Genomic DNA, 24,367 nt, shown 5'->3' with positions numbered 1-24,367 from the left:
ATTCCTCCTTATAAAATAAAAGTAACATATACTCACCTCCTATACTGTCGTCTTTCCATCATCACGTGAGCCCTTCAGCCAATCAGAGGCCACTATTAGAATGCTGCGCTTTCAATATTTCCATACTACAGCCCAATGGTGACTGGTGATTGGCTGCAGGGTTCACATGACATAACAATGTCATGCAAGCCCCGGGAGATCTGGCACGGCCATCACTGGAACAGCGTGAGTACAGGAGGTGTGTATACATTATTTTATTTGATTAGAAGAACTACTTTATTTAAAGGGAAACTGTCAGCAGGTTTTTTCTATATAATTTGAGAGCATCATGATGTAGTGGTAGAGACCCTGATTCCAGAGATTAATCACTTACTGGGCTGCTAGCTGCAGTTTTGCTAAAAATCCATGTTTCCTCTTTGGAGATTTAGGAGTGATCAGAATGCTGAGCTCTGTTTAACCACGCCCCCACCACTGATTGGCAGCTTCCTGTGTGCATTGTGAACAAGCTGCCAATCATTGGTGGGGGCGGGGTTATACAAATTAGCTGGACTGGTCTGCACATGAGACCTAGTACTCTGTTGATAATCTCCTGCTGATAAAACACTGATTGTATTGCAACTACAGCACACAGCCTAATATCTATCCTGAGTTTAAGTGCCTTCCTCACTCCCACTGGTAGCTGATGGCAATCTTGAGATACCCTGCCATTTTCAAGCAGACCTCTGCTATATCCTTCATTTTCTGCTTGTTATGGGGTAGAAGTCATCATAGGCTACCTGGGAAACTGCACAGTAAAAGCTTTTGCAAGGCTTACAGAAAGATTCAGGGGAAGGGAAGTTGCCATATTAGTCCTACTTCACACGTCCATGTTTCCAGTACATGTGTTTTTCACACGTACCCATTATAACCTACAGGGCTATGTACATGTCTGTTTTTTTCCGGCCGCACAGATGGCAAGGACCAATACAAGTCTATATTTCCGTGAAAAACACGAACAGCACACGGATGGCATAAGTGTACAGTCTAAGTGCCATCCGTGTGCAGTCCGTGTTTAACATTGCAAAGTTTAGGAGAAGCTTTTGTAATTCATTTCTTTCTTTATCAATACCGGAAAAACACTGATGACTGATGGTAAAAACTGACACACTGATGGAAAACACTGATGATACCGTTTTTTTCACGTGCGTGTTTTCTACGGACGTGTGAAGGAAGTCTAAGGAATCTTTGGGAATGGATAGGAACGCTGAACTAAACAGATTTTATAGGAGTGTTCCCATAATAGCATGCTCTGATAAATGATTCACATGTTTAAAAAAAATCACTGAAGATAAAGCCAATTTCACACATCTGAATATCACGGTCCTACTATGGCTGATGAGTTTGGGTTGGGAGACCTGCGGTCAGATCGAGCATTGTGATCCATATACTGACTGTGAAATATGCTCGTCTGTATCCGGGAGCTGAGAATGCCACCTATTTTGCCCTGAGGATGGGCCATGCTTATACTTATATAGAAGTGTCATTGCCTGTCAGTGCCTGGCCAGTCAGCGGTGTTTATGTTTGCAGGTTGTGAGCGCTCTGACGACCTCTCCTAACAGCAACCAGTCTGGAATTTTCTTCTGCATGGCATCTAACAATGCAGGAACAGATGAAAGAAAGATGTATTTCATCCTATCAGGTGATCATTTATCTCATTCTTTTGGTAGCACATTATTTTATTGATATAGGTGTTTTTTAGGCTTTCTTCTCTAGACTTAATATTCAGAAATGTTGGCTTTCCCATTACCTGTTTTATTAAAAAAAAAAAAGAAAAGAGAACCTGCAGCGCTTATGTCAGTGGATGTAAACATTACAGGTCAATACATGGGAGCACCCTACCACTGTCTGTGCAGTGTTTGAGAGTACACCCGTGGCATCCAAGTCACAGACTACAGCGGGATCACCTTTTCTGTGTTACAGTTTTATCAGGACATATAATCTTGGAAAATATTGAGATCCTACTCAGGACAAAAGTCTCAGAGAATGTTATAACCTGAGGTGGAGACCAAATCTAGGCTTAATCTAGGCCAGCTTGAGGGCTTCTCTTTAATGGGAGGCGTGAAAACAGTGTGGCACAGCCCACTTGGCTGTTTCTGGAATTCTGATCTCTGACTGTGCATAGAGAAAGATATCCCCATCTCATCCATGAATGGCTCAGATGGGACTAGCATCAATGGTTTTATAGTTTATTTTTACATGTATATGTCAAACTGTTTTGGTTCTTACAAAATTGTTTATAAATTGCTTGGATTAAGCTAAAAGTGGTTGTCCACCACTAGACAACCCCTTATTAATGGAGCTAGGAAGGAGAAAGAAATTAAAACTGATATTCAGACCTGGCAATTGAAAGCATGCGGACTATAAATGTTTATACTCTACAGGTTCTCACCAGTCGTGTGGTCACTGATGGTAGTCATTCATTTTCCAATTTCTCTTCCATTTGGCCCAGAACGCCATGACCACTTTTTTCATCCATAACACATCTCTGCAAAATGTAACACTTATAACTGATTAACCCTATATCTGAAGGTAAATAGTGTTTTCAAACAATACAGGATCTCTTTAAATCAGGCTTTTGTTTTAAATGTATTTATTTTTACATTTTGGCAATGTTTTTTTATCCCATCAAAATTTTTATTGAAAATAAAAAATAGAATTCTTGCAATTTTCACACTGACCACAGGTTTTTTTTTAGACATTAACTTCCCATTGTTTCAGGAAACAACACATGTACATAGCGACAATGGTCCAATCTCCAGCCTATCTTTTGTATTGAAGTGTCAAATGAGCGCTTGCAAGAGTCATTATGAAGGGATTGAGAGCAGGGACAGCTGTAACATCCCACTTGTGATTGGTGTATTCTGTGTTATCAGCTCTATATAGAGGTGTTACCTGTCATTCTGATCTTGCCTTTCACAATAAAGAGCCTTGCTGTATACCTTTTCTGAGCGTACAAAAAGTTAAGAGTCTAAAAAAGCCTCTGTGGCCAGTGTGAAAATTGCAAGATTACTATTTTTTTTTTAATAAGGATTGTAATATGAAAAAAAGTACTGCCAAAAAAAATAAAAATACATGTAATACAAAAACCTGATTTAAATAGTACATTATTTTCTGATAATAGCTTCACATTAAAAAAAAGCAGAATTTTTAGCCTCATGACATGATCTGTACTGAGCAGTTTATTTTAGTCAGGATCACACCTTGTGACTACCTCCTATCATTCTCTTATATACACGTCAAACTTATACAGCTGTAGTGAATAAACCTCTAAACTATTTTCTCATGTGGCTTTCAAACAACCACTTTACATCAGAGAATCTATTCTGTGCTCTCGCTTCTGTCTTATTTCAAAGTAGTTGCTCTGCCATTTTTCATCTTTATGCCTCTCAATGAAAGATCTTCTGCAATAAACTCAAGAACTTAAATTTATTTAAAATCCACCCCAAGTGTTTCTCTCTAGAGTTTGAGGTGTTAGGTGTCATCTGTGATGGCATGACTATATAGGTCACAGTGGCCACAGTTACAAGAGGACCCCATAGTCCAGGGGATCCACAGAATCCATGTCACCTGTTTTGAGTAATTTATATGTAAATAAAGTTATTGAAAAAGGACTCTCCCTGTCACTAAAGAGCACCCTTCTTCCTCCCCTGGTAAGTGATGTCCACCCCATCATGTCCTCACCCAATACACTGGGACATGCCACTCAAGCACTTTCCTATGTGAAAGTAGAATCAGGTCCCTCACACAAGTTTCACCCAGAAGATGCCAATCCACAGTGGTCTGGGGAGAAATTAACACGAGCAATTTCAGAGAGACAGAATGACACTGCCTGGCATGGTTGGTAGCAAGCACTGATGAATGCAAAGTCTGGCAAGTGCATGGGTACTGGAAAAGAAGGACAATAGCAACCAACATGCCATACCTTATGAATATAGGAGACCCCACACCATAGTAAATCAGCCAGGAGACCAAGAAACCCCAGCATTCTTCTGGCTGGATGTGAATGAGGTGCAGCAAGCTACATGGGCCTGATGTGAGAAGGTCAAAAGACCGGAATCAGGGGTCAGTAAGACTGAAGCTGGGGGTGTCTGTGCTGGTTGCTCTTTTGTCAGAGGGGTTGTTGTGGTAAATGCTTTGCAGTGAAACTTAAAAATTTGGCATGTGGCTCCACACTATCTTGTCTCATCTTAGGTCATCTGACTTCTACATCAACAAAATCAGTCAGAATAATCATTTTATGGTTTGTGAAGAAACAACTTCAGACAGGTTCTAGTATATCATTACAAGTGTTGGAATAGAGCTATTTGTACTCCTAATATAGTCAGTATTTTCAGGGTAGGATGATGTCTATGACTTTTGAATTATATTGACATAAGCTGTAAATATACATTGGATATAAGGCTTTATCTTTGTCCTTTTCTTTGGATTAGCTGTAAACGGTCTTCATTTTGACAGACTAATGGGATACGCTCACAGCAGACACATGTTGATAGCTTTAGTGCCATTCCTATGGAATAATGTAATGGAAAGAAATAGGCAAAACTGGGAGGGGACAGCTACAGCTCTTCATAAGTTAATATCATATTAATGTAAAAACTTAAGAGGATAGTTGAACAAATGGAGGTCGATATCCAGAGAATATGTTGTGGGACTGACAAACGTCTCGACAAATTTACATCAAGAAATAACTACAATGTCATTAATAGAAACTAAGCCTGATATAAAAGAGAGTAATGTATTTTTGTTGGAATAATACATATTAATCTGTATGTGTATTGCAACAACTACTGTGCTGTTTCATATGTTGTGCATATTGTGAGGTTGTTAACAAAGTTTAGTTAAAAAAGTCACTATGTAAGGCCGAATTCACAGGTCCCTGACACATGGACTGTACTCAGATCACAATACTTTTCCCAACCAATGGGTCTACTGAACGGAGCTTATTTCAGCATGGGCATATATGAGGGCATTAGCCGGTCGGACCGAGTATTGCAATGTGAGAACATTCCATGTTTCACAAACCTCTAAATTTAGCCTTACGAAACAGAGGAGGCAAGGAATGCTGGGGCATGTGAGGATAGCATATAAGAAAAGGGAGGAGGCAAAGAATGCTGAGGCGCGTGAGGATATCATCATATAAGAAAAGAGAGGAGGCAAGGAATGCGGAGGCATGTGAGGATATCATATAAGAAAAGAGAGGAGGCAAGGAATGCTGAGGGGTGTTAGGATATCATCATATAAGAAAAGAGAGGAGGCAAGGAATGCTGAGGCGTGTGAAGATATCATCATATTAGAAAAGAGAGGACGCCAGGAATGCTGAGGCGTGTGAGGATATCATATAAGAAAAGAGAGGAGGCAAGTAATGCTGAGGAGTGTGAGGATATCATCCTATAGGTTTCTCAACTGTAGGAGTGACTGAGAAAGTAACAAGTTACAGATAGGGAAATGAAATAGAATTCATTCTTTATTTAAGTCAATATGCAACCATGCAACTTTGCAGTGGCTTTCCGCTCTGGCTGCTGGTCGCTTCTGGTCACAGTTACAATAGGCAGGAGATGTATGTTGCAAGAATATCAAAGGGAAAGACTAAGTTAGTAAATGCACATAAGCTTGAAGGGATACTAAAGCCAGAAGCAAAAGTGTAAAACAACAAAAATAAAATAATCAAAGGAAAGTTGTATTTATCTTGTCCATGTGTAAGTATCCTTGGTGGAAACTGATGATCCATCTCATACTAGTTTTCTTTGCTTATGAGGACATCTAAGATCACCCACACAAAGCAGTGCAGCATCTTACACCCAACTATATTTCTTAAGTCTTCTTTTCCACATGCTCTAGCATGGAAGGGATAAGATTGGAAGAGGAGAGATAAAATACATGGACCATATACATATCTATCTATATTTGTGTCATTTGGATAAAACAAGGTAGAGGGAGCTATATTTTTATTTAACCTTAGTGTCCCTTTAATGAACTTTCCATTTGCCATTATACGTACGCTTGTGGAAAATTGGAGACAATTTGGAAACTAAATATATGACATAAAAACACCTATCAGTTTCATCAACAGAATTTATTCTACAATAACCATAACTAATGATATTAGAGCCATAGCTAACATGTATGCCAATAGTGAAATGAGATTGGCATAGAACATTTACTCAGCTGGAAATTGTGAACATATTCCATTAGAGACTCAAGAGAGTGTTCTGTGGTACAAAACTATTTTCAGGATAAAAAAATATAATTCAGAAAATACTTATGTGACATCTTCTGTTCTAACCCTGGCTAAGATTTTATTGAGATTGTCAGGACAATAGGACATATTTCCATATAGAGGAGAATTGGAAAATGTGAGCCGTGCAGTAATGTATCCCACAAAAGAAATTATACATAAGTGACATAAAGGACAAAGGTATAAAACACATGTACATATCATTCCATTGCTTTCAAATAGGAAAAAAAGTGAAGAGAAAAAAGGATAAAGAAAGCAATAATGTAGATGAGGTGGAAACATGTGCTGAAGTTATAACTTCTATAAAACAAAAAATGTGTATGTATATGGTTATAACGTCTACAGTATATCACCCGTGACGGAAGACTGCCAAAATAACATTGCATTCAAATTTCTTTTGGAAAGGATGTAGAAGATCTGTGGATTACATATTAAAATGTATAATATGGCCCCATATGCATGGCATTTATTGTATCTTTCCTACAGTAATTATACATTTCAATGGGGATATACAAATCCCCCATATTTTTAGACTCATGGCACATGCTAGTTTTTAATGAAGGCCTGCATAAAAAAAACTCAGCTTGCTCCACCAAATTACATATTTCAGGTAAATTTGTAAATTTATAATGGAATATGGTCCAATGCTGATAAATTTTGTTTCCAGTATAATGCATAACGCAATGCAATGCAATATTGACGACTGTATTAATTACACATGGTTATATACAAGATGCAAGAGGCCTTAAAGGGATTTACCAAAATCATAAGTTATTCCTGCTGCATTCAATGTCAATGGGACTGCTGGAAACAAACGAGTGCTTTGCTAAGCTTTCTCTGGCAATCCCATAGATTGTGGAGTATGCGCACCTCCTTTCCATTTAAGATGGTGCTCTACAGTGCCCTATTCTCAAGGTTTCAGAGCACTGTTCTCAGGATTGTTGGAGGTCTCAGTGATCGAACTCCCAGCAATCAGTAAGTTAACCCCTATCGTATGGAGAGAGGATAACTTGCAATTTTGGGAAACCCCTTTAAACTGTGAGCCATTCATTTTATGGCTTTGGCATTTGGTTCCTCACGTCCTGTAATATAGATAACTCTAGATCAATTGTAAAAAATACATTCAGAACACTTTGTAAAAAGCAATCTTTTCAATAAGTTCTCAGAATCGCTGATAGCCGACAGCTACGTGAAGCAATTCTGCATACGACTGATGCATAATAGAAGAATAACAGTATTATATACAGATGGAATAATGGCATAATGATTTATGATGTTAATGGCACAGTGATGGGATCTGGCTGTATGAAGCTATATCATTAGACTTGGGTCTTAGTATAGTTTTTACATCAGGCCTGAAAATTACATACTATACCACTGCATGTAATTCTGTAAGACTTTAAAAAAAGTCAGATTAGAGTGTAATACCCTTTCTGCCGTATTGACGTCATATGATTGAAGAAGAGACTCTGAAGATCTAACTCGGGACAGAATAGGTGCAGCTTAAATGCCATCTGTTTAAATTTAGGTGTTTGATGCGATAAAAGAACTAACACTTATCATGATGGGAGATCAACAATTTAGGAAGATTGATATAATCCCCCCTATGATGTTATGTAACTTGGGTTTTTGGTACAGGACCTTGCTGGATCACATTAAATAGAGGGTCGGAAATTCTTGGAATTGTCAGAAATTCTTGGAATTGCGAACATGTTAATCCCATTGACTCATTCATGGATATTTTCATAAAGTGCAACATACTTGACCAATATGATTTCAGTTTAGTTGCTTGTTTCTTTAGAGGACAGTAAAATTACTACCTCCTGGCTGGTAATAGAGAATACATGTATCCCAGTAATAGGTTCCAGGCCGCAGTAGCTACGTCTTCGCTGTCTCCATATGGTTCAGGGGTGCAAAGGTCGGTATGTGATTTGCACGCATCACATCCAAAATCAACGACTGGCATCAGTAATAAAAAGACATGTTTTACGTGTTTCCTATTGAAACTTCTGTGTGTTATCCTCAATGCATATACATTTGCGCAATGGAAAACCGGTTATGTATAGAAGACTCAATGACCCCGATTCATCAAAGCTTTTTCTCAAACCTGTCGTAAAAAGCTTTGGAAAATGCAAATATTTTTGTGCAACCCGAGGCAATCTGGCCTTCCTTATGTTGCTAATCTTGTTCCAGTCTTCGGAGTAAGATTTGTGGGGAGGCGCACACCACTGCCTGAATTATTAAGATGTGTGAGCCTCCCAATGATTCAGGCACCTCACACTCCACCCAGCCCCTCATCAAGACTGGCGTGAAAAACATTGGTCTTGATGAATCAGGGCCACTGTCTATAATATTTTATTTTGACATTCAAAAAACGTAGGTCTTGATTCATCAAGACGGATATTTTTCACTCCGGTCTCGATGAGGGAATGGAGTGCGACATGCCTGATTCATTAGACTGGAGTAAGATTTGTGTCGTAAATATATATATTTTTTTAATTAAAGAGTGTCACGCTGTCTCTGTATACTGGAGGTAGGGGGCCTAAGCTGACCCTAAGCTGGGGCCCTGACTAATCCCTCAACCTGGAGGTACTGTTAAAGGTACAGAGGTCCAGGCCGCCAGCGTAACCCCTACCTCCTGAGGATCCCTGCACCTAAGTAATCTAGTCCTGAGAAGGACCCCGATCACAACTAAAGGGGACAAGTAATAATATGCCCACACACAGTACTTAGACGAACGAGACAGTACAAGGGAAAAACCAAAACCACCTTGCATACAAAAACTACACAACTACAACAGAGGGAACACCAACGGGAAAAGAGATAAATGATAAAGCGAGGAAGGGAAAAAACACTCCAAATACACTTATCTCAGAAACTCCAAATGCCACGATCCGCTCTGTTAGTCTGCATGAAATGCTTTCACCGACACTTCCCAAACAGACCAGCAGGCATTTGAAGGAGTCTCACTACAGCAGCATTGATTGCAGCTGGGCGAGGCTGGACCTCGTCTAGCACAGAGAGAGAGAGAATTAACTCCCTCACTGCCGAAAACACAAAGCACCAAAAAGTCAGCTGCGAGAAGTCAGGCTGTGTAATCGTGACGATCTTCGTGGCGACACACCCGTGACAGTACCCCCCCTTCTACGAGGGGCCTCCGGACCCTCAGGGCCAGGTTTATCCGGGTGAGTCGTGTGGAAGGCCCGAACTAATCGGTCTGCGTTAATATCCGACGCAGGAACCCACATCCTCTCCTCAGGACCATACCCTTTCCAATGAACCAGGTACTGAAGGGACCGGCGATTAAAGCGTGAATCGATGACCCTCGATACCTGGAACTCCAAGTTGCCATTGACCACCACTGGAGGGGGAGGTAAAGGTGACGGTACCACCGGCGCCACATACCTCTTAAGCAACGATCTGTGGAACACGTTGTGAATTTTAAACGTAGGGGGGAGGTCAAGATGGAATGCCACCGGATTAATAATAGAACTGATTCTGTACGGCCCGATGAACCTGGAACCCAGTTTCCAGGAGGGAACCTTAAGTTTAATATTCCTGGTAGACAACCATACCCGATCGTTCACACTTAGGTCCGGACCAGACACTCTCCTCCTATCAGCCATACGTTTGTATCGGTTCCCCATAGTATTCAGATTCTTCAGCACCCCTCTCCATACTGAAGTGAGTGATGAGGAAAATCGTTCCTCCTCAGGAACCCCCGAAGAGCCCCCCCTACTGAAAGTACAAAACTGGGGGTGAAAACCATATGCCCCAAAAAACGGGGACTTACCAGTGGACTCGCTCCGCCTATTATTAAGAGCAAACTCTGCCAGAGGTAAGAAAGAAGCCCAGTCCTCCTGGTTCTCTGACACAAAACACCGGAGATATGTCTCCAAGCTCTGGTTCATACGTTCCGTCTGACCATTGGTCTGAGGATGAAAAGCCGATGAGAATGACAAATGCATCCCCCGCCGTGCACAAAACGCCTTCCAGAACTTGGACACAAACTGAGACCCCCGATCAGACACCACCTCGGAGGGTACCCCGTGAAACCTCACAATCTCCCCAATGAACACCTACGCAAGAGTTTTAGCATTAGGGAGAGCCGGAAGAGCGATAAAATGTGCCATCTTGCTGAACCTGTCCACTACAACGAGTATGACCGTTTTACCCGAAGACAGAGGGAGGTCCGTAATAAAGTCCATAGACAGATGAGTCCAAGGACGCTCCGGGATCTTCAAAGGTAAGAGGGCCCCAGACGGACGGGTATGTGAGGTCTTAGAGTGCGCACAAACCCCACAGGACGCGACAAAAGTTACCACCTCCTTATGTAAGTTAGGCCACCAAAACCGACGCGAGAGGAGATCCACAGTTGCTTTACTCCCCGGGTGTCCTGCAAAAACTGAGTTATGGTGTGCCTCGATCACCTTTTGTCGCAACTGATCTGGAACAAACAGTCTCCCCGGAGGTCCAACAGGGGCGTCCCCCTGAGCCTCCAATACCTCCTCCTCCAGCTCAGAGCATACTGCCGAAACCACCACCCCCTCCTGAAGGATAGGAATCGGGTCGTCCGTATTCCCGGCCCCAGGGAAACTACGAGATAAGGCATCCGCCTTTACATTTTTTGACCCAGGACGATATGTAACGACAAAATTAAACCTGGTAAAAAACAATGACCACCTAGCTTGTCTGGGATTCAGACGTTTCGCGGACTCCAGATATAGCAGGTTCTTGTGATCGGTGATGACGGTGACCGGATGGACTGCCCCCTCCAAAAAATGGCGCCACTCCTCAAAAGCTAACTTAATGGCCAAGAGTTCCCTATTGCCGACATCGTAATTCCTCTCAGCGGACGACAATTTTTTAGAGAAAAAGGCGCACGGATGCCACTTACCAGGGGACGAACCCTGTGACAATACTGCTCCCACCCCTACCTCGGAAGCGTCTACCTCTAGAATGAATGGCTCTGACGCATCAGGTTGAATGAGTATGGGTGCCGAGGCAAAACATTTTTTCAAGGAGGAGAATGCTTGACAAGCCTTGTCAGACCACCTAGAAAAATCCGTCCCCTTTTTAGTCATGTCTGTGAGAGGCTTAACCATGGACGAGAAATTACGACTGAACTTCCGGTAATAATTAGCAAACCCCAGGAAACGTTGTAATGCCTTAAGATTCTCTGGCCGATCCCACTCAAGAACTGCCCGCACTTTCCCAGGGTCCATACGAAAACCGGACGCTGAAACCAGGAAGCCTAAAAACTGGAGTTCCTGTACGGCGAACACACACTTTTCCCATTTGGCATACAGTTTATTATCCCGCAAGATCTGTAACACCTGCCTAACGTGCTCCTGATGAGACACCAGATCCGGCGAGTAAATTAAGATATCATCCAGATATATGACAACAAACTGTCCCACCAGGCGGCGAAAAATGTCATTAACAAAGTGTTGGAACACCGCCGGGGCATTAGTCAGACCGAATGGCATGACAAGGTTCTCATAATGCCCCTCCGGAGTGTTAAACGCCGTCTTCCACTCATCCCCCCTCCTTCATCCTAATCAGATTGTACGCCCCCCTGAGATCCAACTTAGAGAACCATTTGGCGCCCACGATCTGATTAAAGAGATCGGGAATAAGTGGGAGCGGATACGGATCTCGGACCGTAATCCGATTAAGTTCACGGAAATCCAGGCAAGGGCGTAGGCCTCCATCTTTCTTCTTAACAAAGAAGAACCCCGCAGCCACCGGTGAAGATGAAGGTCTAATATGCCCCTTAACCAGACTTTCTGAAATATAATCCTTCATGGCCTGCCTCTCAGGACCAGAAAGGTTATACAACCTAGCTTTAGGTAACTTGGCCTCAGGGAGCAGTTTTACAGAACAGTCATACTCGCGATGAGGAGGTAGTTCCTGACACCCTTTCTCCGAGAATACATCCTCAAAGTCCGCCAGAAATGGAGGTAAGACCCAAGGAGTAACCGCACCGATGACCGTGTTCATGCAGTTTTTATTACAGAATTTACTCCATTGGCTTATCTCTCTGGTTTGCCAATTAATAACCGGGTTATGCTTAGTTAACCAAGGAAGGCCCAACACTATAGGAGTGGGAAGACCCTCCAACACGTAGCAAGACAACAGTTCTTTATGTATCGCCCCCACTTGAAGTTTTACGTCATGCACAGCTTGCAAAAAACTTCCCTGACCGAGAGGCCTGGCATCGATCGAGAATATGGGGATGGGTTTAGCCAGCTCACTCAATCGCATACCTTGAACCCGGGCAAACCGAGCATCAACCAGATTAGCCCCGGCCCCACTATCCAGAAGAACAGATATCCTCTCAGTTCTCGTACCCACCACCACCTCCGCCGGTACGAGAAACTGAGACGAACCTAGGGACGAAATACCTACTCCCAGATTGCCGTCCACCACACAACCTGGGATCAACAGTTTTCCGACGACTCTTCACTCTGCAAGGGACGGGATGGACACCCCCCAATAAAATGTCCCTTTCTCCCGCAGAAGAAGCACCTTCCTGTCTTATGGCGCACCACCGGTCCCCTCCCCCGAAATGATGTCCCTCCTAATTGCATAGGCTCCTCTGGACTGACCAGGGGAACCACCATATGAGGGGACCTTGTAGGAGGTGGAGTTATCACAGGGGGTAGAGTTATCCCGCACCTCTCCCGAAGCCGTCTGTCAACGCGAATAGCAAGGGCCATAGTGGCTTCCAGTGACGCGGGAGAGTCATACTGTGCCAACACATCCTGTAATTTGTCGGATAAACCTTGACAAAACTGGCTCCTAAGAGCCGGGTCATTCCACTGGGTGTCCGTGGCCCACCTACGGAACTCCGAACAGAATTCCTCCGCCGGACGATCTCCCTGCTGGATCCTACGTAACTTAGACTCAGCAAGGGAGATCCGATCTGGGTCATCATATACGAGTCCCAGAGCAGCGAAAAACCTATCCACTGACTGGAGAGCCGGGGAGCCCGGGGGAAGAGAGAACGCCCAAGATTGTGGGTCCCCTTGTAGGAGCGAGATGACAATTCCCACCCTTTGTTCTTCACTCCCCGAGACCGAGCCGAAAGTACAACTTGCATGCCTCCCGGAAAACAAAAAACTTGTCCCGCCCCCCAGTGAACCTGTCAGGGAGAGCTACTTTAGGTTCTGGTCCGGCTTGCTCCTGAGGATGCAAAACCTTGGACCTAACGTCCGCCAGCTCCATGGACAAACTCTGCAACTGCCGAGCTAGACCGGCTACTGGATCCATGGTAGCTGGAGAAAAACTAAGTGGGTCGGTGAAAATGTCACGCTGTCTCTGTATACTGGAGGTAGGGGGCCTAAGCTGACCCTAAGCTGGGGCCCTGACTAATCCCTCAACCTGGAGGTACTGTTAAAGGTACAGAGGTCCAGGCCGCCAGCGTAACCCCTACCTCCTGAGGATCCCTGCACCTAAGTAATCTAGTCCTGAGAAGGACCCCGATCACAACTAAAGGGGACAAGTAATAATATGCCCACACACAGTACTTAGACGAACGAGACAGTACAAGGGAAAAACCAAAACCACCTTACATACAAAAACTACACAACTACAACAGAGGGAACACCAACGGGAAAGGAGATAAATGATAAAGCGAGGAAGGGAAAAAACACTCCAAATACACTTATCTCAGAAACTCCAAATACCACGATCCGCTCTGTTAGTCTGCATGAAATGCTTTCACCGACACTTCCCAAACAGACCAGCAGGCATTTGAAGGAGTCTCACTACAGCAGCATTGATTGCAGCTGGGCGAGGCTGGACCTCGTCTAGCACAGAGAGAGAGAGAATTAACTCCCTCACTGCCGAAAACACAAAGCACCAAAAAGTCAGCTGCGAGAAGTCAGGCTGTGTAATCGTGACGATCTTCGTGGCGACACACCCGTGACAAAGAGTTAGTTTGATCATTACCTTTTTTACTAAGTCGTATGACTTTAGTAATCCTTTAAATCAGGGATGTCAAACTCAAACACACAGAGGGCCAAAATGAAAAACTTGGACAAAGTGGTGGGCCAACCAGTATACAGTGTAATGGGCCCAACATAGTCCTCCATAGAGGATAATGGGCCCCACATAGTGCTCCATACAGAATAATGCCCCCCCCCATAGTCCTCCATACAGTATAATGGAGCTCACATAGTCCATCATACAGAATAATGGGCATCATATAGTCCTCCATACAGAGTAATGGGCCCCTTATAGTCCTCCATACAGAATAATGGGCCCCACGTAGTCCTCCATACAGAACAATGGGTACCACATAGTCCTCCATACAGAATAATGGGCCCCACATAGTCCTTCATACAGTATAATGGGCACCACATAGTCCTCCATACAGAATAATGGTCCCACATGGTCCTCCATACAGAATTGGCCCCACATAGTCCTCCATACAGAATAATGGCCCCACATAGTACTCCATACAGAATAATGGACCTCACAAAGTCATCCACACAGAATAATGGCCCCACATAGTCCTCCATACAGAATCATGCGCCCCACATAGTGCTCCATTCAGAATAATGGGCCCCACATAGTGCTCCATACCGAATAATGAACCCTACATAGTCCTCCATACAGAATAATGGGCCCACATAGTGCTCCATACAGTTTAATGGGCCCCACATAGTGCTCCATTCAGAATATTGGACCCCACGTAGTCCTCCATACAGAATAATGGGCACCACATAGTCTGTCCTCCATACAGAATAATGGGCCGCACATAGTCATCCATACAGAATAATGGGCCCCACATAGTCCTCCATACAGAATAATGGGCCCCACATAGTCCTCCATACAGAATAATGGGCCCCACATAGTGCTCCATACAGAATAATGGTCTTCACATAGTCCTCCATACAGAATAATGGGCCTCACATAGTCCTCCATACAGTATAATGGCCCCACATAGTGCTCCATTCAGTATAATGGGCCTCACATAGCGCTCCATACATAATAATGGGCTCCACATAGTCCTCCATACAGAATAATGGGCCCCACATAGTCCTCCATACAGTATAATGGCCCCACATAGTGCTCCATTCAGTATAATGGGCCCCACATACAGTGGTGGCCAAAAGTATTGGCACCCCTGCAATTCTATCAGATAATACTCAGTTTCTTCCTGAAAATGATTGCCATCACAAATTCTTTGGTATTATTATCTTCATTTAATTTGTCTTCAATGAAAAAACACAAAAAGAATTGTCCTAAAGCCAAATTGGATATAATTCCACACCAAACCTAAAAAAGGGGGTGGACAAAAGTATTGGCACTGTTTGAAAAATCATGTGATGCTTCTCTAATTCGTGTAATTAACAGCACCTGTAACTTACCTGTGGCACCTAACAGGTGTTGGCAATAACTAAATCACACTTGCAGCAAGTTAACATGGATTAAAGTTGACTCAACCTCTGTCCTGTGTCCTTGTGTGTACCACATTGAGCATGGAGAAAAGAAAGAAGACCAAAGAACTGTCTGAGGACTTGAGAAACTAAATTGTGAGGAAGCATGAGCAATCTGAAGGCTATAAGTCCATCTCCAAAGACCTGAATGTTCCTGTGTCTTCCGTGCGCAGTGTCATCAACAAGTGTAAAGCCCATGGCACTGTGACTAACCTCCCTAGATGTGGACGGAAAAGAAAAATTGACGAGAGATTTCAACGCAAGATTGTGCGGATGGTGGATAAAGAACCTCGACTAACATCCAAACAAGTTCAAGCTGCCCTACAGTCCGAGGGTACAACAGTGTCAACCCGTACTATCCGTCGGCGTCTGAATGAAAAGGGATTGTATGATAGGATACCCAGGAAGACCCCACTTCTTACCCCGAGACATAAAAAAGCCAGGCTGGAGTTTGCCAAAACTTACCTGAGAAAGCCTAAAACGTTTTGGAAGAATGTTCTCTGGTCAGATGAGACAAAAGTAGAGCTTTTTGGGAAAAAGCATCAACATAGAGTGTACAGAAAAAAAAAGAGGCATTCAAAGAAAAGAACACGGTCCCTACAGTCAAACATGGCCGAGGTTCCCTGATGTTTTGGGGTTGCTTTGCTGCCTCTGGCACTGGACTGCTTGACCGTGTGCATGGCATTATGAAGTCTGAAGACTACCAACAAATTTTACAGCATAATGTAGGGCCCAGTGTGAGAAAGCTGGGTCTCCCTCAGAGGACAATGACCCAAAACACACTTCCAAAAGCACTATAAAATGGTTTGAGAGAAAGCACTGGAGACTTCTAAGGTGGCCAGCAATGAGTCCAGACCTGAATCCCATAGAACACCTGTGGAGAGATCTCAAAATGGCAGTTTGGAGAAGGCACCCTTCAAATATCAGGGACCTGGAGCAGTTTGCCAAAGAAGAATGGTCTACAATTCCAGCAGAGCATTGTAAGAAACTCATTGATGATTACCGGAAGCGGTTGTTCGCAGTTATTTTGGCTAAAGGTTGTGCAACCAAGTATTAGGCTGAGGGTGGCAATACTTTTGTCTGGCCCATTTTTGGAGTTTTGTGTGAAATGATCAATGATTTGATTTTTGCTTCATTCTCTTTTGTGTTTTTTCCTTGCAAGCAAATTAAATGAAGAGAATAATACCAAAGAATTTGTGATTGCAATCATTTTCAGGAAGAAACTGAGTATTATCTGACAGAATTGCAGGGGTGCCAATACTTTTGGCCACCACTGTAGTTCTCCATATATAATAATGGGCCCCACATAGTTCTCAATACAGAATAATGGGCCCCACATAGTCCTCCATACAGAATAATGGGCCCCACATAGTGCTCCATACAGAATAATGTGCCCCACATAGTGCTCCATACAGAATAATGTGCCCCACATAGTGCTCCATACAGAATAATGTGCCCCACATAGTGCCCCATACAGTATAATGGCCCACATACTCCATACAGAATAATGGGCCCCACATAGTCCTCCATACAGAATAATAGGCCCACATAGTCCTCCATACAGGATAATGGGCCTCAGATAGTCCTCCATACAGTATAATGGGCCCCACATAGTCCTCTATACAGAATAATGGGCCCCACATAGTGCTCCATACAGAATAATGGACCTCACATAGTCCTCCATACAGTATAATGGCCCACATAGTGCTCCATTCAGTATAATGGGCCCCACATAGTCCTCTATACAGAATAATGGTCCCCACATAGGGGTAGTGGTTCTGGTGTCATGGGGCAAATATAATCACCCTGCAGGCTATATTTGGCCCACGGGCCAGCGTTTCACATGTATGGTTTAAATAGTTTTAGAAAATCTTTTTTTTTTCATAATTGCCTTTTCTAAGGGTTGTAAGAAAGGGGGACAAGTGGGGCACCTGCCTCAGGCACAGTCAGCTAAAAATATGGAAAAGGGCACAACATATAGGTCTTTTGAGCATCTGCTGGTCCCCTCTCTTCTTTGCTTGTGTTGTTTTAAGTGACAACAGCTAGAGTGTCTTGCTGGCTGTTGTAATGTTCAGAGTGCAGTGGGCAGCCCGGGCAGAGATCAGGAGGATGCTTCCTCTGCTCACCATGGCTCATCTCTTTGCAAGTTGGATTTGAAAACATTTTGTCTTACATATAAGTATGCATAATGTGTGTACCTATATAGTACAGAATGTATATGTACGTGATTAATGTGTATGCATATGTGTGCTTAATGTGTAAGTACTGTATGTTTGGATAAATGTCTATGTATTATGTTATATATGTGTGTGTGTATTGTGTATACATGTGTGTGTCATTCTTATATGTGTGTAATGTTTTTATGTATGTGTGTAGGCAGTATGTGTGTGTGTATTGTGTATACATGTGTGTAATTCTTATATGTGTGTAATGTATTTATGTATGTGTGTAGGCAGTATGTGTGTGTATTGTGTATACATGTGTGTAATTCTTATATGTGTGTAAAGTATTTATGTATGTGTGTCGGCAGTATATGTGTGTGTGTAATGTGTATACATATGTGTGTAATGTATTTATGTATGTGTGTAGGTTGTATATGTGTGTGTGTTGTGTATACATATGTGTGTAATTCTTATATGTGTGTAATGTATTTATGTATGTGTATAGGCAGTATATGTGTGTGTAATGTGTATACATATGTGTGTCATTCTTATATGTGTGTAATGTATTTATGTATGTGTGTAGGCAGTATGTGTGTGTGTATTGTGTATACATGTGTGTAATTCTTATATGTGTGTAATGTATTTATGTATGTGTGTAGGCAGTATATGTGTGTGTAATGTGTATACATATGTGTGTAATTCTTATATGTGTGTAATGTTTTTATGTATGTGTGTAGGCAGTATATGTGTGTGTAATGTGTATACATATGTGTGTAATTCTTATATGTGTGTAATGTTTTTATGTATGTGTGTAGGCAGTATATGTGTGTGTAATGTGTATACATATGTGTGTAATTCTTATATGTGTGTAATGTATTTGTGTATGTGTGTAGGCAGTATGTGTGTGTGTATTGTGTATACATGTGTGTAATTCTTATATGTGTGTAAAGTATTTAAGTATGTGTGTAGGCAGTATATGTGTGTGTGTAATGTGTATACATGTGTGTAATTCTTATATGTGTGTGATGTATTTGTGTATGTGTGTAGGCAGTATATGTGTGTATCATATAGTATTGTGTTTGGGATAGTGGCAGTAAGTGTGTGTGTGGTATAGCAGTATCATGTGTTTCTGTATTGTGTTTCAATATTGTCAGTCCAAATTATAAATATAGTCCTACCTTTGTAAAAGGGAACATATTTTCTTTGCGTTACCACTCCTGTCTTTTCACGATCAGTAGGATGCCACACGAAAAAGTGTAGCATGTAAGAAAAAGAATCCATTGAAATAGCTTTATAATTAAATGTAACAAACTGCTAAAATAATTAGTTTGCAATTATAAAAAAGAGATATTAAATATCACAAGTTTTTAACGTTTTGAATCTCTTTTTCTCAGAGATTAAATCTGGAGTGATGACAAAAGAAGTGACAAAAGTACTAATTGGAGGAGACATCACACTGGTTTGCAGTGCAGAAAAATATCTTTTTAATAACCTGAAATGGTTCTATCCATCTGGAGATGCGGTGTCTACTGACCTGGTAGAGCTTCACTATGGAATGCACACCACTCGTCTTATACTTACCCTTAGAAATGTAACCAAAGAGCAAGCCGGACAATACAACTGCTCCGCTGAGAATCACTACACAGAAGAGATTGTGCAGAGGACAAGCAACCTTTTAGTTTTAGGTGAGTGGAGTCAAAGTCGTGTTAATGGATGAAAATCGCATTTAATTAAATAATCTTTGTAATCACTATGTATTGATTGCTATATATCATGTTTTTAAGTCTGTATCTGTATTTTTCAGACAATTAGATACAGCAGGCTTTAAGACACACCCAAGTTTAGATAGCAGAAAACAAAGAAAAAAGACTTTCTTGGTGGTCTAAGGTACTGGAAGGAGTAATATCAGCTCTGGTGGTCTAGGGTAGTGGATAGGTTAATAGGTTTTCGTTCCCTGGTTGTTTTATAGTGAAAGAGGTTAGTACCTGGTGATCTGGTGGTTTATTCACCTTCATAAACACCAGCAATGTATTATGGTGTATCCTATCTATGACACGAAGGTGATCACTTTTCAACCCTCCCCTGGTCCAGCGTTGTTTTTCCGCCACTACTCTTGGTGCCTGTTGTCCTGTCGACAGCGCCACTGCTAATCAATGACCTCAGTGACTCTAAACAGGTCTACTCGGGCAGAGCCGCAGAGTTCATTGATTGGCTGCAGTGCTGTCCACATAACGTCAGTGCAGCAGACAATACTGGACATCGGGAGCAGTAGCAAAGACTCCATGTTGGACCTGGGAAGGGTGAGTAAAGGCCAGTTTGTTCGTTTTTTAAACAAACTGCTCCTGGGGTCAGTGGTTTTCTGAAACTGGAAAACCCCTTTAAGGAAACATGAGGAAGGGTCTGATATATAGCACATACACGCTTATTAGAGCCTTTTTTCTCCTGAAGCACTTATCTGTTTCTTTTAGCTTATTAGTAGGAGTTTTCTTTCTTAATTGCCCACTATAGTCTGGAAATAGTTATTGTGATCTGTGATATTACTTAGTAAAAAAAACGCCTTCAAAAGACCTAAAAAAACAAGTAGTTTGAATGTGTGTGCGTCTTCTCTAACCTTCAAATGCTTTAAATTCTGCACATATTTAAATCCCAGGTTCACAGCTGCACATTGATGATTTAGGGATAATGCTAAATAAAAACTAAAAAAACACACAAACTATTTCAGTAAAGCTGAATCGGATGTTCTGTAATTAAACCATCTCCAAAAATATCCCAGAATTACCACAACTTGATCTGTCTCAGCCATAATTATTTTCTCAAGAATAGGGAAATAATTTCACAGACTTGATTAGCAATTAAACTTACGAAAATTTCTAATGAGTCATTTTAGCATATTGGATGCAGAGACATTTTTTTGCTTTGCTGATACTACGAGTACTTATTAAATTTGTATTTCTAATTAGTTTAAATACAGATACGTTGCTGATGATGCATTAAGTATATTTTCTTCTAAAGCGATAATTATACTTTCAGTTCAGGATTTGGTAGAATTTAGAGAGTTTAGTTTTGTTGCAAAAAATCCATCGTAAGTCAGTTGTGTTTAGAATTCTTTAAATTCTTTATTATTATATTTGCATTAAAGACAATGTATTATAAATGTGATTTTGTAATTTAGGTCCTTATTGCAATTTCTGCAGCTTGATCTCACGTCTAAGTGATCGGTAAATAGAAAAATATTTGAAAGAATACAAGATATGCATTTTTTTCTTAAATTTCTGTATTTAAATGTTTTTTGTGTTCCTGACTGTTCTGATTTTTGCAGACAAGCAGGCTCCATGGGTGGTGCAGCACCTTGCGAACACAATAGTAAACAGCAGTAGCACACTCTTCCTGGAATGCAAAGTCAATGGGAATCCCTCACCGACCATTACTTGGCTGAAGAATGGCTATGTGATTAAACGTGCTTCAGGTAGGGAATTCATTGCCAGTGGCTAGGGTTGGGCACTAAATAACACCCTCTTCCACCTCTACAATCAACTTGTTTTATCAAGATTCATTATTTAAAGGGAATGTGTAATCAGAAAATGACCTATTGCTTAAATCGGGTTTTTGTGTGAAATGTTTTTTTTTCATGTCATATTCTGTATTAAAAAAAAAATGAAATCTTGCAATTTTCACACTGGCCAATGGGGCTTTTTTAAACTTTAACTTCCTATTGTTTCAGGAAATAATATATGTATATAGCCGCAATACAATGGTCTGATATTTTGTATTGAAGTGTCTAAAGAGCCTGTGGCAAAGGTCATTGTGAAGGCTTCAGGGTCGGGTGCGACATCTCCTGTTGTGATTGGTGGATCCTGTGTTATCAACTGCATACCTATCATTGTAATCCTGGTTCTTATAATGTGGATCTTTGCTGTAAACTGTTCCTGAAAGTACAGGAAGTTTGAGCCAAAAAAGCCCCAGTGCCAGTGTGAAAATTGCAAGATTACTAACCGTATTTTACAGACCATAAGATGCCTTTTTCCCCCCAAATTTGGGAAGAAATTGGGGGGTGCGTGTTATGGTCCAAACGTAGCTTACTGGGGAGTTGCAGTGGTGGTGGAGCGGGATCGCAGGAAGCATGGTCCCTCCCTCCCTCTGGAACCCGGGTCCCTCACTCAGGAACCCGGCAGCTGAGCTGGCGCATGTGCAGACTGGGATCTTGGCGGCCATTTCTCTGAGGTCCATGGCTTCAGGAAGATGGCTGCCAAGATCACAGTCTGTGCATGCGCTGGTTCGGGCGGCCATTTCCTTGTAGATCATGGCTTCAGGAAGATGGCAGCGGCCACCAGAAAAGCAATGCCCTCTGCTCTGCCTGACCACCAACACCGGCCCCGCAGCATCTCACCGCTTCATCGCCGGGTTCCTGAGGGAGGGACCCTGCTTCCTACGATCCTGCTCGACCACCACCGCAACCCCCCGCTGCTGGGGCACCCCCTTCTCCCTCCCAGGGCCCGCAGCATTGCTCCACTTCTGCAACCGCTGGCTTCCTGAGTGTCCATGCCTCCTGTGACCTCCACTGCACCGCCCCCCCCAGGTAAGATACCTATTTGGACTATAAGATGGACCCCCATCTTATGAAAAATATTTTTTTTCCTATTTTCTACCCCAAAATTTGAGATGCGTCTTATGGTCTGGTGCATCTTATATTCCGAAAAATAGGTGTATATTTTTTAATAAAGAGCGTAAAATGAGGAAAAAAAACACTACTACACAAAAACCTGTTTTAAACAATAGATCATTTTCTGATTATACACTTCCTTTAATTGAATCTGCCTGAAAATCAGCTGACTCCAGCAGATCTAGCTTTGGAAACCATTGCGATCAGCTGCTATTGCCAGGCTAAGTAGTGGGTGGCCATGAATTTTTTAAGTGAATGACCTCTCAACAATGTAATACATAGGCAGTATTATGGCTCACCTGGTGAAGTGGACCTACTAAGCCCCAGGTCCGGGTAGGTACATGGGCTTTGAGCATTAGTGCAGCTGGCAGGATAACTCATGGAGACTGAGGACGAGACACCCTCAGGAATCTTAGGAACACCAGGATGGATGCAGCAAAGTCAGCAGGGCCACAAAAATAGTAGCCACTAACATGTTGTTAACTGGAGGGGAAGAGAAACAAACTAAAGTCTTGAACAACAATCCAAAGACACGAGTGTGTGTCCTAATGGGCCTTAAAAGGCCTAGGGAGATGATGTCACACATTGGGCAACCTGCAGAGCACGACGTGGGCACCACAGAGAGCAGAGAACGAACCAAGGAGAAGAGAGTAGAGCCCGGACCTGGGACAGGTGTGTAACAGGCAGGGTCTACTATAGCGAGAACTGTTCATGGTGGACCCCCTTTCTAAGATCCATATTCTCTACTAGGGCTTATGACATGGGCATGTGTTTTATCTACATCCTGACCCAAGTAGTGTAACATCTTCCTACAAAAATAATCAAAATCACTGTCTCGACTCATAAATAGATGCTTTAATCAAGTGGCCTATATGTCAGTTCTTATCTCCAAACACTCCCTTACACACTCCTTAAAACATAGTCCATAAATTACCCTTCTGCTATTCTAACTTTTTGTATACAATACACTGTCTGCTTTGCAATGTACATATCTCTGGAATTCAAAGACCCTTCTCTTATCCTTCAATTCCCAGCCCATAGAAATCTAGACTGCAATCTCATGGATGACCAGTACTAACTGGCACCTTAGAAAATGAAGCCTTTATTGATTTATCATTTAGGCCAACAGCATTATATGCAGCGCATTACAGATAACATTAGCTCAATGGCATCACCCCCTGCACTTTGAAAGAGCAACATGAAATAAAGAGATGAACTCAGCCTAGTCTGCCAAAGACTTAGATATCATCACATGCCCTAATTTATTAAGAGATGAGATATCTTTGAGAGTTGCTTTTTCATAGTTGGCCCAAGAGATCTTCCATATGTCTGCCTCGTCAAACCACACTTCTAGCTATAAAAGTATTCTTAGGCCAATTCTGTTAGAAGATAATCCCCCTATATATGGATGATATTGGACTGCAGGAAGACATCAAAGGGTCTAAAGAAAACACATGTGGACAAAGAACAAGATCTGCTTAGATATTACATATGTCTTGATTACAGTTAGCTCTAGTAATCCATAATTTATCTAAAATACTGGAAAGTAGACTTTGATTTATGTCTCAATGTTCCATACTGAATGTTTTACATGCAAAATAAATTGAGCCATTGAACATATCCTGAAAAAGTCTAAGATTTCCAAATGTTTCCTTAACCCATGGAAAAAACAGATTGCTTCCACAATTTCATGTATCTACTAGCTGTTTCAACTGTTTCAGGTCAAGAACCTTCTTACTGGAACTTATTTAACCCGTTACCTCCCAAATAATGATCTACACTTTTTCTCAGAACAGTGATGTGTAGGGACACTATCAAAGTA

At 42.1% G+C, this 24,367-nt stretch overlaps 1 protein-coding gene across 1 annotated transcript in view; it reads left to right on the top strand.

Annotated features, from left to right (window-relative positions):
- Positions 1 to 24,367, top strand: part of LOC141154704 (vascular endothelial growth factor receptor kdr-like) — a 214,610-nt gene that overhangs the window by 139,532 nt on the left and 50,711 nt on the right. Inside the window, exons 12-14 of the mRNA XM_073641043.1 lie at positions 1,567 to 1,678; positions 19,280 to 19,570; positions 21,205 to 21,351. Of these exons, the coding sequence (XP_073497144.1) occupies positions 1,567 to 1,678; positions 19,280 to 19,570; positions 21,205 to 21,351 (550 nt within the window). The remainder of the gene's footprint in view (positions 1 to 1,566; positions 1,679 to 19,279; positions 19,571 to 21,204; positions 21,352 to 24,367) is intronic.

Source organism: Phyllobates terribilis, unplaced genomic scaffold (assembly GCF_046119375.1).
Source record: "Phyllobates terribilis strain yellow unplaced genomic scaffold, ASM4611937v1 Scaffold_7__3_contigs__length_470593459, whole genome shotgun sequence".
NCBI lineage: Eukaryota > Metazoa > Chordata > Amphibia > Anura > Dendrobatidae > Phyllobates > Phyllobates terribilis.
This window is presented reverse-complemented; position numbering and strand designations above follow the sequence as displayed.